Source organism: Podarcis melisellensis, assembly GCF_964234715.1.
Source record: "Podarcis melisellensis genome assembly, chromosome: 5".
Lineage (NCBI taxonomy): Eukaryota > Metazoa > Chordata > Lepidosauria > Squamata > Lacertidae > Podarcis > Podarcis melisellensis.
Genome location: NC_138537.1, coordinates 100,193,180 through 100,210,346, shown reverse-complemented (window position 1 = coordinate 100,210,346; position 17,167 = coordinate 100,193,180). Strand labels below are relative to the sequence as shown.

At 46.6% G+C, this 17,167-nt stretch overlaps 1 protein-coding gene across 7 annotated transcripts in view; it reads left to right on the top strand.

Annotated features, from left to right (window-relative positions):
• The window catches only part of LOC309370990 (potassium voltage-gated channel subfamily KQT member 1-like), a 405,888-nt gene that overhangs the window by 220,983 nt on the left and 167,738 nt on the right, over positions 1–17,167 (top strand). For all 7 annotated transcript variants that reach the window (XM_081913303.1, XM_081913305.1, XM_081913302.1 and 4 more), the window contains 4 exons: positions 3,042–3,117; positions 13,084–13,178; positions 14,700–14,740; positions 15,729–15,790. In XM_081913303.1, coding sequence (XP_081769429.1) covers positions 3,042–3,117; positions 13,084–13,178; positions 14,700–14,740; positions 15,729–15,790 — 274 coding nt within the window. The remainder of the gene's footprint in view (positions 1–3,041; positions 3,118–13,083; positions 13,179–14,699; positions 14,741–15,728; positions 15,791–17,167) is intronic.

Sequence of the window (17,167 nt, the reverse complement as noted above, 5' to 3'; positions counted from 1 at the left end):
AACAGCCAGTTCTGAGATGAAATAAGGTGACAGCTGAATTGAGTGCAGGGAAGAGGCATTGGCATTGGCATGGATCACTTGATCGAGCAGCCCAAGTGATGGTCAGTGTGCTGTCAGCCCACAGAGGCTGCCTAATGTTAGGGTCCACAACAGTTTGCACTGCTTCCAGTGGTCCGTTTGAGGCAACCTCAGGTAAAGCTGCATTATGGCTTGTCAGCCCCTGAGCTGGACTTCTGGACAGAAAGCACCACCCTCCAAGATCCCTTACTCTAGCATTGGGGTGGGACAAGGTGTCCCTGTCTCTGTCCCTCCTAAAGATCCAGCCCAATGACTATCCCACCTGTATTTATTTATTTATTTATTTATTTATTTATTTATTTATTTCATAAAATTTATACATGGCTTGATTGTTGAAAAAAATCTCAAAGCGGTTTACAAAAAGAGAAAGCAGCAAAATTGAGAGAAAAACTCACCCATACTTTACAAGTTGTGACATGCATAGAATAAAGAACAAAATACAAATATGTGCTATTGCTATGAAACAGGCACAAACTCCGCATAGCAATAGTCAGTCCATTTGTGAGTAAAAATGTATCCCTGGTCCTGAAAACACGTGACCAACTGATCTCTATAGCAATGTTGCAGGTGGCATACACGTCTAAAAGGAGACCCCACTGGGTTAAACTACAAATGGAGTAAAGGAGTAGGTGATGGTAAAGCCCTTAGGAACAAAGTTGGAGAGAGTAGATGCAGGCCTCCTCTTATCTCTTAGGACCCAGCAGAGGAAATTTTCAATCAGGTCCACTCTGACGCCCTGCCAAGAAGAGCCAGAGCAGCGTGGTGTAGTGGTTAAGAGCAGTGGACTCGTAATCTGGTGAACCGGGTTCGCTTCCCTTCTCCTCCACCTGCAGCTGCTGGGTGACCTTGGGCCAGTCACACTTCTCTGAAGTCTCTCAGCCTCACTCACCTCACAGAGTGTTTGTTGTGGGGGAGGAAGGGAAAGGAGAATGTTAGCCGCTTTGAGACTCCTTCGGGTAGTGATAAAGTGGGATATCAAATCAAAACTCTTCTTCTTCTCCTCTCTGATTGGCTCCCTCACGGGGAGGCCATACCCACCCATGCTGAACCACAGTGTGCCTAGGTGTGCTGAGGTTAAACAGGAAAAGGTCTGCTGCCCCTCCGCAAGCTGCAATCTAGTGCAGATCAGGACTCCTCAGTAAGACAGGAAATGTAGACACTGTTGGAAAACCTGGCCCCTCTCCCCGGCTCCCGGAGCTTGTTTACCAGTGATCTACCCTGGCTGGCATCCTTGCAGTCCAGGAAGACCTTGATAGGCGACATCTCCCTGCGTGGAAGATGCACACTCCCTTTCATCCTTGCCAGCAGGAGAAAGAAGATAGTCAGAAAGTCTGTTTCATCTACGGTTTATTTCTGTCTGTAAATCTGTACAAAAGCACGTCCGTTCAGTTCAGTCTCCTCCAAGCAAGAGACTTCCTTCACAAAAGCAACAGGAAGGTCTCATATTACACAAAGAGCAAATCCCTGTGAATTCCCTGGAGCTTCCGGTCTCACGGTCAGCTCCACCATGTGATGTAAACATCGAGCTGCTTGTTCTCAGCTGCGTAGGACTCATATCCCAACAGACACATGCGATAATTTTGCTCTGTTCAGAAGGGGAAGCTAAGCCTGACCTGTATGTAGCAGAAACTGAGTATGATTGTTAAGTTGTTCACCTTAGTTCCCTTTGCAACAAATGCCACATTAAGGGGGAGAGTAAGTCCGCTTTCATGCCAGCTCACAGAAAATTTAGTGGTCCAGGATGAGTCAGAATGAAAGAGTGAGAGATGCTCAAAGGAAGGGATATTTATACTCAGTTTCTCCCCTTTGAAGGTGATTTTCATTTTGTACAGTGGGTAGCCAGGTTCCTTTGGGTGTTCACAAGCAGAGCATAAAGGTTTACAATCCCCAAATGTGTAAGAGCAAAATGCTCTCCTAATATCTCCAGGAAGAGATTTCGCATTAAGCAGAAGTGGGCATACACAACTGACTTTATTGCATATAATTTCTGTTTGGGCCTGCCCAGGTGACCCTTATCAGCCCAGTATAAGGGGAAGCACACTCTTTACATGTGAAATATGTGAAATAATTTTGTTTTTAAGATTAAGCATGCTTGTAAATAGTAATTTGCCTGGTCAGCTGTGGTTTCTAAGGATCAAGCAGGAAAGCTTTGATTAACCACCTGGTTTTGCCAGAGTTTTGGTGTGTCACAAGCAACTGTCACAAGCTAGCGTGGGCAGATAGGCTGGCAAAAATGTTTCTGGTTTAATAACTTTCGTGAACTCATTTGCAATGATGAAATAAAGACCAGCATCTTTCTAGGAAAGGTTTTTTGTTATAACTTCAAGTGTCCAAATATCTGCCCGCATTTTAATTTCTTTGTAGTAGAAACTTGTGGGTACCTTCAAAGAATATGAAGAGTGTCACAATGCTCCACATTTGCCTACATTGTGCCTTGCTTGCACTGATGGCAATTTCTCCTGATCTCCAGAATTTTCTATACTTCAGATTTATCTATTTTTGTTTAACGACTTAAACCACTAATTCTCAAACTACGCCAGGGCACACCAGCATGCCATAAGAAATGCTAGTTGAGTAGCTACAGGATGATAGAAGCCTCCAGTACCTGACCTACTGTTTCTCTGCATGATCCACTGTTTGAACGTGCCATCTTCCAACCAGGAGGAGCGATGGTCAGACCAGTCACTCATGCAGAGACACAGACAGGCACAGAAGCAGATAGTGAGCTCCTTTGAAGGCAGGCAATTATTTCTCTTTCACACTCTAAAGCATTTTGGTTATGAGCACAGCAAGCCTCCATTCTGCACAAGTGGCTCTCAGCTGTCAGAAACTTGAAGCAGGAAAGACAAAGCACAAACATCTAAAGGGGCATGTATGCTTAATATACTATTGCGAATTTGCACTGAAAAGCTTTGTATTTTAAAATCTTTGGGGGAAAAATGTGTGCCTGGTTTGTTTTGTAGGCTAACAGAAGCACACCGAACAGCTGTCAAAGTCATCAGGAGAATGCAGTATTTTGTAGCCCGGAGGAAATTTCAGGTAATAAATGGCAACAGCAACAGAACCAAGTACTGTGGAAGTAAGTACTGTGGAAAAGGTATTTGAAGTGAAATGTGTAAAAAAAAAACACCAACACCCACCCACCCCTCTGCCTAGGCACCAAACTGCATAGCTCCAGATTGTTCAGACAGGACCTTGATTACTCATAGCTTCTAGTATTATAGAGACTAATTACTGTGAACATTGTTTTATTTTTGAATCTATTTTTTAAAGTTTGCAATTTCATTCTTACACTGACTTACATTGTGCCACCAATACAGATCACACACAATGCACTTATTTTCCCTGTCATTAACAGTAATCCCTCATTGTATGCAGAGGTTTGGTTCCAAGGGTTCTGAGTATGCATGAAAATCACATGCACTCAAACCCTTGGAGCTTGGTATTCAGAGCCTGGCTATGTGTTATACTCCACATGTTATACTCCAGGCTTGACTACTGTAATTCGCTCTATGCGGGGCTGCCCTTGAAGCTGTCCCAGAAACTCCAGCGGGTACAGAATGCTGCAGCGAGGCTCCTCACGGGGTCTCTGCCATGGGAGCATATTCACCCAGTGCTTTTCAAGCTGCACTGGCTCCCGGTGGAGTACAGGGTCAGATTTAAGGTGCTGGTTTTGACCTTTCAAGCCCTTCACGGCCTAGGACCCTCGTACCTACGGGACCGCCTCTCCTGGTATGCCCCACGGAGAGCCTCAAGGTCCATAAATAGCAACACCCTAGTGGTCCCAGGCCCTAAGGAAGTTAGATTGGCTTCAACCAGAGCCAGGGCCTTTTCAACTCTGGCTCCGGACTGGTGGAACGCTCTGCCTCATGAGACCAGGGCACTGCAGGATCTGATTTCTTTCCGCAGGGCCTGTAAGACAGAGTTATTCCGCCTGGCATTTGGCTTGGAGCCATTTTGATTCCCTCCCTCTTTTTCTTTTTTCTTTTCCTTTCTCCTCCTGCGATGAGGCTACATTTTAATATTTTAATGTTTCAATATTTTAATGTTGTATTTTAATTTTATTTTTAAGTTGTAATCATTCATTTTTTTTTATTATTGCTTGTTAACTGCCCTGAGCCCGGCCTTGGCCGGGGAGGGCGGGGTATAAATAAAAATTATTATTACTATTATGTAACACAGAGACATTGCATGTAAGCTCTCACTGCTGGGGGTTCTGAAGTTTCTCTCTCAAAAACTGGCAAAGAAAACTGAATGGGAATACACAGTTTTCTGACTACCTATTTGTTGTTGTTGTTGTTGTTGTTGTTGTTGTTGTTGTTGTTAATATGCCTCACTATCTGTTCTCCTCCCCATTTCAGTCCATAAGAAAAATTAGTTACTAAACAGACATAAGCAGAGAGACAAAAAGCCTAGTAAGAAAGGCAGACTGTGGCCCAGATCCCCTCCAGCTTTCTCTGCCTGTCCCTGGGAAGACTTCAGCATTCTCTGTAAATTTTGTTTTTTCTCTGTCTCTAATTTTTCCAAGCTAAAGTTTGGCTTTGCACATTTTCATATCAGTTTGTAATTTTAAAAAAATACAGTGTGAAAATTCATCCGCATTTTTGTGTGAATTTGCACTGTGGGTTAAACCACTGAGCCACTTGGGCTTGCCAATCAAAGGTCGACGGTTCAAATCCCCACGTCGGGGTGAGCTCCCGTTGCAAGGTCCCAGCTCCTGCCAACCTAGCAGTTTGAAAGCACATCAAAGTGCAAGTAGATAAATAGGTCCCGCTCCGGCGGAAAGGTAAACGGCGTTTCCGTGCGCTGCTCTGGTTCACCAGAAGCGGCTTAGTCATGCTGGCCACATGACCCGGAAGCTGTACGCTGGCTCCCTCAGCCAATAAAACGAGATGAGTGCCGCAACCCCAGAGTCGTTCTCGACTGGACTTAATTGTCAGGGGTCCCTTTACCTTTACCTTTTTATCCTTACATGCACATTTTTATATGCAGTTTTGACTAGTGAACCATTTTTGGCAAAGCATTTTACCCTAGTATATGCATTTGTGTACACATTGCTTTGCTGGAGTAATGCATTGCAAAATTTTGGAAGAGTGCAAGTTTCAAAGGGCGGCTGTGTTTCAGTTCTTGTATTGTTTTGGAAAGTCCAAATGAGGTAGGTTTGCCTTTAAATGGGAACAGAATCAAATTTCTCCCCCCTCCCTTCAGAACCTGCCTTGCACACAACAGCTGTGTTTCATGTAGCAGATTTCTCACTTTGGAATGAGTGAGTAATTGGTTTAGATCACAAAACGGTTTTGTTGTAGTTCTTTATTTTTCTGTGTTTATGCTTAAAAAGACCTGCAGAGGATGCCAGGTTAGTGCCCCTCCCCATTTTTTGTTTCTATTGTGTGTGTTTAGGATTTGAGGCATTCTCAGCCTCTGACTGGGCAGCTTAGCCATTACTCTACAGCCTGCACATTCTAATGTGGATGATTTTATATGAACAAAGAGAGGTTTATTAGGAAGGAAGAAGATTAATTATGCCTTTGGGTAGCCTCCTCTCTCTTTTTCTGGTTTTGTTTCCCAAACCTTTGTTAGAACAGCTAGGCATTGAGCCATTGTGATACAATAGAGAGCCCCCAAAAATAGATTTGAGGGCTTGGGTGCGAGGGAGGGGTACACTTAGACCAACAGCCCTCAAAGCATCTCTGCCAGTCAAGTCCAGAGAGTGATACTGGCACAGTTGCAATAGTCTGCTTTTCCTGGCCAGAAATAACGATGTGTCAGCGTCTGTAAGCAGGAAGTTGCAGAAAGCAATAAATTCGGAGCCTTAAAAAATTGAAAGTATAATAGTCCATCCCTTCCCTCCAAGCACATACCACATGTCAAGAAAACAGTGAAGCCGTGTTCCCCAAAACCAAAGTCCAGGTAGGCCCAGACTGCTGAAGATTACCTAAAACAATTTTGTTTGGATGGGTTTCTGTTTCTCTTTGTAGTGGTGGTGGTGGTGGGATAGAGGGGGCCTGTTTCCTCTACTTGTTGTTCTTGTTGTTCTTGTTCTTTGCAAGTTTAGTTTTTCCTCTCTGCTTTTATCTGGAATTTCTAGGATCCCATGGCTGCACTCCAAGCATGACTCCATCACATGCTGGAGGGTTTAATGCATGCTAATATCTCTGGCCTAGGCTGGTGGCAGAGAGAAAACGGACAACAAGACTAACAAGCCGTTGTTACTTCTTTTTCAGTTACTAAAATTTTCACTGTACCTTCTCTAGTCTTTTTCAGGCCCCTTGACCCACAGCCAAAAGAGGGACCCATTGCCACCCCCAGATTCCCCTTGGAGATAAAGTAGATTCAAAGATAGCAAAAAACAAAGAGAGCACAGTCTTCACCTCCTTTTCCTGTGTTTACTCCATGAATAATAGCATTGTCATGCAAATTTTCCAGGTTCACTTTTTCTCTTTTTGGGGGTTCATTTTTAGTGTCTTGGCCAGCCCTTGTATTTTTAGCAACAAAACAGTCAGGTAGCTAATTAATGCTTTTGCTTGCTTGTTCTGCTGTTTTCCCTTTAAACTTTGACTGGACAGCTGGACCATGACAGCTGTCCAGTCAAACTCCCTGCTAACTTGTATATTAAATCTGTATGGAGGAATGGGGTCCCATGCCCACCCCACATCCAGTATTACAAAACTTGTTTCATTCTGAAGTAGTTATCACCAAACTTGTGTGTAGGCCAAAAGGGGTATCATTGTGAAAATGAGCAAAGAGTTGAACTTTTGCCTGTAAAATAGCTTAATTATCTTTCCAATATGCCATTTTGAAATGACCATAGTTTGCTGGACAATCAGTTGCACAGCCAGAGTTCACTAATGAAACTACTTTGTTGGATATCACTCACAATATATTGTTATACACACCCCATTTTCTTCTCTGAGCTCAGAGACATTTCATGGGCCCATGTGTGGCCTAGGATTGGTGCACTTGGAACTGAATGAAGGTTGCCGGAGACTTGCGCCATTTCTATGACAGCACAAAATGGTTGGTTCATGGCATGACGTTTTTTGCCCACTGACACCTTGGTGACATTGCATCCAGCCAGGGGGGGAGACAGGGCAGGGCAGTGAAGCTCTCTAGCTACTTAGCTTTCCAGAAGCTCTCTAGCTATTTAGCTATGCAAAGGCCTGTTCTCCCGACAAAAGGGAATATGGCAGGCTAAGCTTGTCTACCTGGTTCAATTTCTTTAGCGTTGTTTTTTTCCACTCTGAAGCATAGGGTTGGGGGAAGGATTTTGAAAGTTATTTTACCACACACACCCACACCCACGGCAATATAAAAAGAACTCACTCTGCTAGAAATGCACTTCAGGTGCTCTTGAATAAATGAGCATATGAGACTCTGCCTAATTCCCTGCCTCTCCCACACTTGCTGCTGTCACCACCACCTCCTTCTTCCACTCCATCCAATGAGTTGTGTTTGGGGTTTTTTAGCTTGCCTGCAGTTGCATGTGTCAGATGTGAATTGTCATGTGCTGGCAACAGGCTGCATGGCTCTTTAGTTCATTTCGCTGCAATGGAGTAAGTGGTGACGAGGCAAGACTGATTGCTTGAACCAACCTTTGGTACACTTATGTGGTTGTCCATCAATTCAGCTGTGAAGAGAAGACATGCTGTTAATAAAGTGTGTTGAACAGTGGTAGGTGATTTATCATGGGTCTGTTGAGGTAAAGGGCAGGAAAGGGCAACTAACAGCAGGTTGAGGTGCTTCTCCCCAGTCATGGAAGATCTACATCAGGAACAAAGGTGGGAAGGTACCGACAGTGCCTCCTGTTTGCCAAGAGACCACTGTAGAGGTGGCATGGGTTGGGGGCTGCAGAGGAGTTAACAGATGTGGCCTCCAAAGAGCGCTTTGCAGCTGTCACTGCCGCTTCTGCAGCTGCAGTAGGCGGTGCATTCACGGGAGTCCAAATTTGATGTCCCTTTGGATCCTGCTGCCTGAGGCAGTCGCCTCCTGGGTGGTCTGGCCCTGAGTGGAGCTAAGGGTAGGCAGAGCCCAAGGTTACAGCAGGCAGCATACACTTGACCTAGAGATACATTCAGACAACCTGATATACACAGACTGACACACACAGATGTAAGTGGTGATGGTGGGGAGAAACAGCAAGGTTAGGGCCTCTGAGGTGGGCAGAAATGGCGAGGTCTAAGAGGTGGGTGGGGAGATTTCTGTGCTGCGCTTCAAAAAAGGTACTAGTCCTTTTGTCACAGCACAGCTCAAGAACCAAATTATGATGTCATAGTTCCCTCCTCGTTCTTTACGCCAGTCTCCTGCTGAGTCTCCACAGTGGTGTGTTGGCTAAACTTCTGTCGCCCTGCCCCTTGCCCAAATGAAACTGCAGCAGCAGTGTGATTAGCTGAAAGCATCCTGAATGAAATCTGATTGGTGCCCTCCAGGCACAATTCAGAGTAAAATGAAGTGCTAGCTGTGGATTCTTGTGGGAACCAAGGCGACTAGGTGTCTCTAATCTCAAGGAAAGAAGGGTGTTTGAAGGCTTGAATGCTATTTTTTAACTGGAAACTGCCTAGAAAATTTCCTCAATCTTCTTCTGAAGGGTTAAGGGGGTGGGAACGGGGAATGGGAGTCTCAGAAGGACAGAGTAACTGCAATCAAGGAGGAGAGGGCTACTCCTGTCAGTAGGTTGATGCTCCTTCTGGACATTGCCTCCATCTTCCACCTGCCACACTTCCAAACTAAGAGTATAGTATCTGACCGCATCATGTAACTCAGCATTTCTTTATCTTATGGATTCTGTCCATGCCATGACAAACCTGGATTTCTGTGGTGCATAACCTCAGATTACACTGTGGCTTACATATGGGTGAATCATTATCCTAAGTCAGTGATGGCCAAACTTGGCCCTTCAGCTGTTTTGGGACTACAATTCCCATCATCCCTGACCACTGGTCCTGTTAGCTAGGGATGATGGGAGTTGTAGTCCCAAAACAGCTGGAGGGCCAAGTTTGGCCATCATTGTCCTAAGTCCTCGTGTAGCTAAAGCTCTATATGTATTCAGCAGGTTATATCAATTAAAGAAGCAATCTGAAGTTTATCCTAAGTATAAAGAGAAAAAGTGGATTATGGTCTGGAGAACTATCTATTACAGTGGTGCCTTGCAAGACGAAATTAATTCGTTCCGCAAGTCTTTTCGTCTTGCGAGTTTTTCGTCTTGCGAAGCACGGTTTCCCATAGGAATGCATTGAAAATCAATCAATGCGTTCCTATGGAAACTGCCTTCAGACCAGGTCCGGGGACAGTCTGTCCCCCGACCTCTTCTGAAGGCCGGCGGGGGGCGAAAGTCTTTGCTTCCACCCTGCCTGCCTTCCCGGGACAGCGGAGACTTCTCCGCTGTCCCGGGCGATCTTAAAATGCTGGCAGGCGGCAGCGCTGCCGCCCGCCAGCATTTTAAAATTGCCCCGGGACAGCAGAGGACTGTCCCGGGGCGATTTTAAAGCCCCGGGGAAGGCAGGCAGGGGGGAGCAAAGACTTTCGCCCCCGTCGGCCTTCAGAAGAGGTCCAGGACCTCTTCTGAAGGCCGGCGGGGGGCAAAAGTCTTTGCTCCCCCCCCCCCGCCTGCCTTCAAAAGCCGTCGGGGAGAGCGGAGAATCGCAGCGCGTTTCTCCGCTCTCCCGGGAAGGCAGGCAGGGGGGAGCAAAACCTTCCCCCCCCTCCGGCCTTCAGAAGAGGTCCAGGAATGCCGGCGGGGGGCAAAAGTCTTTGCTCTCCCCCGCCTGCCTTCAAAAGCCGTCCGGGAGAGCGGAGAATCGCAGCACGCGAAGCGCTTCCCTGCTATCCCGGACCGCTTTTAAAATGCTGGCGGTGGGGAGCAAAGCCTTTCGGCCCCCGCCAGCCTTCCTGGACCTCTTCTGAAGGCCGGAGGGGGGGGAGGCTTTGCACCCCACCGCCAGCATTTAAAAGAGGTCCCCGGAGATTTCCCTATGGGCTTTCTTCTTGCGAAGCAAGCCCATAGGGGAAATCGTCTAGCGAAGCGACGCAAAAACCGAAAAACCCTTTCGTCTTGCGGGTTTTTCGTCTTGCGAGGCATTCGTCTTGCGGGGCACCACTGTACATGAAACTTTTCAATGACTTAGAGGGGCACTTTAAACCTTTCGATTCCAGATAATGCAGTCACTGGCTGGGTGCTAAATTTCATAATCTGATATAAAATAATATGTCACTTTTTTGGTGACCAGCAACAATCTTTTGTACAGGCAATTGTTTATCCCCGGTACTATGCTATGCTTTGCACTATCAGACACCCATGTGTTACTAAATGTGTTCCTAAAGCTTCTTTATGCATTGATGGCATGAAGAGGCTCTGCATGTGCAAACATTAGGTGGGCCGGGGGGGTCACATCCCTTGCCACTCCCCCACCACCTTCACAGGCCCCATCCCTGACAAGCACGCGTAAGTGAAGCCTACATGGCCTGTGTCTGAGCAGGGGAAGGGTCTCTCCAGCTTCAGAGGTGAGAGCCAACAGCGTGGCTCCCGTGCCCCTCTCTAGATGCTGAGGCTCTACATGTGATGAATGTGTAGAGAGGGTTTGGGTGGAAGCATAGATATACTGTATATGAGATTGATATATTTATGATTGTACTTGTGTATTTGTTTTCTGTTCCCTGCCCTCAATTTGTGCCACAGCCTTTTGCAAAAGCAAATGGAATTAATTGAAGGGTATGTGTTTGCTTGCCAGAGCAGCGATGTCATCCTGGCCACGTGACCCGGAAGTGTCTCCGGACAGCGCTGGCCCCTGGCCTCTTAAGTGAGATGGGCGCACAACCCCAGAGTCTGTCAAGACTGGCCCGTACGGGCAGGGGTACCTTTACCTTTACCTTTACATGTGTTTGCTTAATAGTGTGAAAGGGCAGTATAGATAGCATGATAGTACACAGTTTCCAGCTGGGTTTGAATCAGTCACTCAATCAGTCTGTGCATATGATCTGGATGTTCCGACCCCCTATAAGCAGAGATCAGGGCCAATGACTAGGACTTGTTTAAGTAAAGCTTCCACATGTCCAGAATGTTTTAAACATATATAAAGGTAAAGGTAAAGGGACCCCTGACCATTAGGTCCAGTCGTGGACGACTCTGGGTTTGCGGCACTCATCTCACTTTATTGGCCAAGAGAGCCGGCATAGAGCTTCCGGCTCATGTGCCCAGCATGACTAAGCCACTTCTGGCGAACCAGAGCAGCGCACGGAAATGCCGTTTCCTGTCAGGGAACTGCCATCGCAACTAGCGGAGGAGGCGAGGCTCCACAGCGATGCTGGAGAGGGGCCAAGCATCCCGAGAGGCAGGTCTCCGGCTGGGGAAGATAATCAGCGCTACACCAGGGATAGAGGGGGCCGATGGGGGAAGCAGAGAGGAGGCTCCAGGACTCTTCACAGGAGACCAGCGAGGAGAGCACAGGTGCTCCGCTGCCCACACCCACCCTGCGCAGAGGACTTCAGCGCAGGGAAAGTAGGCGGCGACTTGGTGTCAAAGAGCTGGAGTGGATGGCTGTCCAGCGAGAAACGGTTTAACCAGGCAACCTAGCCCAGAGAGGCGGTAACTTACGCACAAGCAACCCCTAAAGCCATTACATTTCCCTTCCCGCCGGAGCGGTACCTACCGTATTTTTCGCTCTATAAGACACACCAGACGACAAGACGTGCCTAGTTTTTGGAGGAGGAAAACAAGAAAAAATATACAGTGGTGCCCCGCAAGACGAACGCCTCGCAAGACGAAAAACCCACTAGACGAAAGGGTTTTCCGTTTTGGAGGCGCTTCGCAAAACGAATTTCCCTATGGGGTTGCTTCACAAGACGAAAAAATCTTGCGTCCCCCGGCGGGGTTTTTTTTGCTTTTTTCGCCCTTTTCCTAAGCCGCTAAGCCGCTTATCAGCTGTTCCGCTGATAAGCCGCTTAACAGCTGATCGCTGGAAGCCGCTTGACAGCTCTAGCACTAATCTGCTAAGCTGTCAATGGGCTTGCTTCGCAAGACGAAAAAACCGCTATACGAAGAGAATCGTGGAACGAATTCTTTTCGTCTAGCGAGGCACCACTGTATTCTGAATCCCAGAAGGCAGAACAGCAAGAGGGATCGCTGAGCAGCGAAACCAGTGATCCCTCTTGCTGTTCTGGCTTCTGGGATAGCTGTGCAACCTGCATTCACTCCATAAGACGCACAGACATTTCCCCTTACTTTTTAGGAGGGAAAAAGTGAGTCTTATAGAGCAAAAAATATGGTATTTATCTACTTGCACTCTGACGTGCTTTCGAACTGCTAGGTTGGCAGGAGCAGGGACTGAGCGATGGGAGCTCACCCTGTCACGGGGATTCAAACCGCCAATCTTCTGATTGGCAAGTCCTAGGCTCTGTGGTTTAACCCACAGCGCCACTTGTGTCCCCAACCCTTTAAAGGTGTAAAAAAGATGCTAAATTTTGTAAAGTTTGAGCCTGTTTAGTATGGTAGCTAAGAGATTGAGCTACAACCAGGAAGTCCTTGGGTCAAATCTTGTGTCTGCCTTGAACTCTCTTGTTGATCTTAGGCAAGTCACTTTCTCTTATTCCCACTCCTTGTCTGAAATAGGAAAATGTGATAAAATACCAATGTATCTTACACAAATCCTTAAGTACCGTAGGTGTATAAGGCGACTTTTTAACCCTGGAAAAGAGGTTAAAAAGTCAGGGGTCGCCGGGTATGGGTGGCGCGGGGCGGAGGCCCCCCACCCCCCTTCCGAAGCAGCAGCAGCAGCAAGCAACGGGCTCAGCTCCGCGCCAGGCGGCTTTCTCACGGAGCTGCCCAGCGTATTAGGCGACTGGGCTTTTAGGACAAATCCCCAAATTGCAGCTGCTAATTTGGGGGTCGTCTAATACGCCCAGTCGCCTAATACGCCGGAATCTGCGGTATTAATATCTATATGGCTCAAAGCAAGTGATGCAAAAACAGGATATCTCTCACCTTTTCCATTTTTATTTGTTCTCTTTTCACAGCAAGCTCGGAAGCCTTATGATGTGCGTGATGTGATTGAACAATACTCTCAAGGGCATCTCAATATGATGGTTCGAATAAAAGAACTCCAGAGAAGGTACACAGCTCACAGTTGCTTCAGGTGCCCTGTGAGCTAGCAGTGAGGGATATACATTTGAAAAGCATTTTGGGGCAAAAATGCTGTATTTTGTACAGAGAAATTGGTGATGTTACATTGTCTAACACTGTATTAAAGAGACTTCAACAAGTCTCTTTAAATACAGTGTTAGATAATGTACAGGTTATTGTTCCCGCAGAGGAATGGAATATGCCTTAGCATTTTTTCAAATGCTCAAATTATTTTTTGCATGTTCTTTTCTTGCAGTCTTTACAGAAACTCTGAAAGGTTCGCCAGTTTTATTATCCCCATAATAGAGAAAGGAGGCTGATAGAAGAGTGGCAGAGGCAAAATTCACACGGGAAGTTTCCTGATGTTGCTCAGTATCCTGAGCAACATGCTACCTCAGTTTTCAGTAGTGTACAATGGACCTTCTACCTCTTGGGAAAAAGAATGCAGTGGAATCCTTTTCGCAAGGATTATGCCAAGATAATATATGTGAAGCCCTTTTAAATGGATATGGATATGCTAAATTTATAAAGTTCTAATATTATCATGACCATTCTAGATATCCAGGTTGATAACGGAAACACCAGGCCCCCGGTGGCAGCCCAGATGGCTCATGATGCACAAAAGAAAACTGCCTGTGTTGGGTGCCTTGCCCTGCTAACTGAACTTCTTTCCTGAGCAGGTGACTGAGGAGAGCCTCTGTCTCTGATCTCAAATCTCTGGCAGGTTTGTATGAATGTAGGCAGTCCTTTGGATAACTTGATCCCAAGCCACTAAGGGCTTTATGGTCATGACTGACACTTTGAATTGTGCCCTGAACTATACAGGCAGCTAATGCAGCTGACAAAGAATTGGTGTAATATGGTATGACTGTTTAGTTCCTGTGAAAATCCAGGCTGCTGCACTCAGCTGCTCCAGCTGAAGCTCCTCCACCGCCTTCATGGGCAGCCCCATTTTGAGCCCATTTTAACAGTCCAGTCTTGATGTAACTGGGACAGGAATTGCTGTTGCATTAGCCTCCATATTCACATAGGATTCTAGCTGTCTGATAAAAGGCACTCCTTGCCACCCCTGGCAGCTTTGGTTCTGCAGGTAATGTTGAATCCAAGAGGAGCCCCAAGATGCAAACATGGTCTTTCAGTGGAAGTGCAACCTAATTCAGCCCCAGGTAAATTCATCCAAGCAGAATCAGCCATTTTCCCAGTCACAGTATTTCTGTATTTGTCTAGGGTATATTTCTATTTGTTTACCCTCATCTATCTCAAATCTGCCTCCAGACACCTGTTCAGGTATTTCACAGCCTTCCTAGGATTAGCCAATGGAAACATGAGGCAGAGTTGTGTGTCATCTATGTACTAATAAGGAGCAGGAACAAGGTTCAAGCTCTGTCAGTCCCTGTGTAGACTTGCTCTCTGTCCTGTAGTTCACACAAGCAAAATTGGCATCACTACAACCTGAAGCATAATGAAATCGACTTGATAACATTCTTGTGTAATCAAATTCTCTTTTCAGGTTGGATCATTCATTGGGGAAGCCTGGCCTCTTTCTTCCAGGTATAGAACATTTCTATAGACCTATCAGTTGCATCAGCCAATGAAGGGCAGGTGGGGGGTATTTAACTGAAAATTTAGGCCACTATTTAGTTATTATATTCAGCTGATAATCAACCAAAGTTTGTGAAAAGCATCTCTATTTAATGATTCTTATATGTGTGTCTTTTACTGTGCATGTAAATGTAACAAATGTCAGAGGACTGGGCATCTTACAGGCAGTTTTCTCCATGCATCTTTAGCTACAGATCAGCTATGGCTCAGAGATCAGGAAAGGAGGGCAGGGCTGAACAGAAAGTACTCACTTCTTTTCTCTTTCTGGATTAACTTGATTTGCTCTCCATAATACCAGGTCCTCGCCAAACTTAGCTGGCTGTATAGCATCATCCTACTAGCTCTACCCTATCAGGACACCCTCCCCTCACTTATCTGGATAGTGGCAGCAATATGAGTGGTAGAAAGATGTGAGTCAGAGCTTTGGTTAATTTAGCTGTGAAAGCAAGGAACTTTCTCAGCCCTTTATCCAAGGCTGTCAGGGGTTGCCCTTCTCTTGTGTCCCAGTATCCATGGATCTCTGCATTCCGTGGTGGCTGGGGGGGGGGCAGAGCCTCCCTCCTGACATTGGTGTCCCTACAGCTTACCTAGGTGGCGCTGGGCAGAGCAGGGCAGCAGCAAGGGTGGGGTGGCACAAATGTCTTGGTGGAGCCAGGTCCTGTGCTTCTGTTGTGCCCACACAGCAGTGCCCTTGCCGCTGTCCTTCTCCACCAGCATCACTGAGGTAAACTGCAGCAACATTGGTGTTAGGATGGCAGCTGCGCCCCACCACACCGGCAACTACTGTTGGTATTTATCTATTATGGAGGATATAGTGCAATCATGTTGCCAGCCAATTTTCTACTACCTTCTTGCTAGAACTATGTTAAATCAACTAGCTGCATTTCCCCCCAGATATATATAATTGAGTATTTTTTCCCCTTTTTTCTTTTTTAAGAAAAGGGAGTAGACAAAGGATACTATACGGTAGGAGCCAGACTGATCCGGCTAGAGGATAAGGTAAGGATTTGTTTGTTTGTTTGTTTTAAAGCACTCTCCACACACCGTTAATGATATCAGATTTATGTGCCATGAAGATTGTATCTTACCATCATTTACTTTAAAACTCTGAGAAGACAAGATAGGAAGAGAATACACTAATACAGCCACCGAAAGTGGCTAGGGAAACTGAGCCAGATGGGTGTGGTATAAATAATAAAATTATTATTCTTATTAACTGGAAGACGTTTGATGAAGAAGTTTTATGTAGGCTGTGTTAGGGCTATCTATACATGGCAAACTTTGGTGCAAAGCAGGAAAGTGCTTCTTGACCACGTGAGTAGTATAAAGATGTGTCTGAAGCTCAAAAGGTATGAAACCTGAAGCATGGAGGAATTTATTGCTTCCAAGGTTATCAAACCTAATGCATGGCGATTTGCTGGCTTGTTTTTGCTGGGATATTGCTGGGATATATGGAGACAAGTGTGTTGAACTGCTGATAAGTAAAGGTAAAGGTACCCCTGCCCATACGGGCCAGTCTTGCCAGACTCTAGGGTTGTGCGCTCATCTCACTCTATAGGCCAGGAGCCAGCGCTGTCCGCAGACACTTCAGGGTCACGTGGCCAGCGTGACAAGCTGCATCTGGCGAGCCAGCGCAGCACACAGAACGCCATTTACCTTCCCGCTGGTAAGCGGTCCCTATTTATCTACTTGCACCCGAGGGTGCTTTCGAACTGCTAGGTTGGCAGGCGCTGGGACTGAACGACGGGAGCGCACCCCGCCGTGGGGATTCAAACCGGCGACCATGCGATCGGCAAGTCCTAGGCGCTGAGGTTTTACCCACAGCGCCACCCGCGTCCCTTTGAACTGCTGATAAGAATCAATAAAGTGTTGATCTGTAATGGAAGAGTAAGCTGCGTGGGCAGTGCCCTGCTTTGGTGAAAGGGAAGGGATAGATAGATGCAGGGGTTTATTTTGAGGTGGTACGTGACTGTATGCTGTACCGCCACCTCTTTTCGCCTCCACTTCTTTTCGCCTCCGCCTCCTCCACTGCTTCCCTGGAGCCATTTTGGCATGACCCCCCAAAATGGGGCTACCACAAAGTGGCATGGCTAGAGTGGCCATCTCCCCCTCCCCCTTCCTTGACTAGTGCTTATTCTACCACAAAGTGGCACGGCAAGAGTGGCCAATGCTACTTTTTCCTTTCCTTGCTGCGTGGGCCACTCTAGCTGACCAGTTTATGGTAGAGGAGGACTGCTTTGCTCTTCGACCACAAAGTGGCATGGCTAGAGCAACCTTCATGTCAAGGAAACAGCTGCTCTAGTCATGCCACTTTGTAGTAGCCCCCCTTTGGTGGGGTGTGCCAAAACTCCTCCAGGGGGCAGGAAGCTGGAAGCT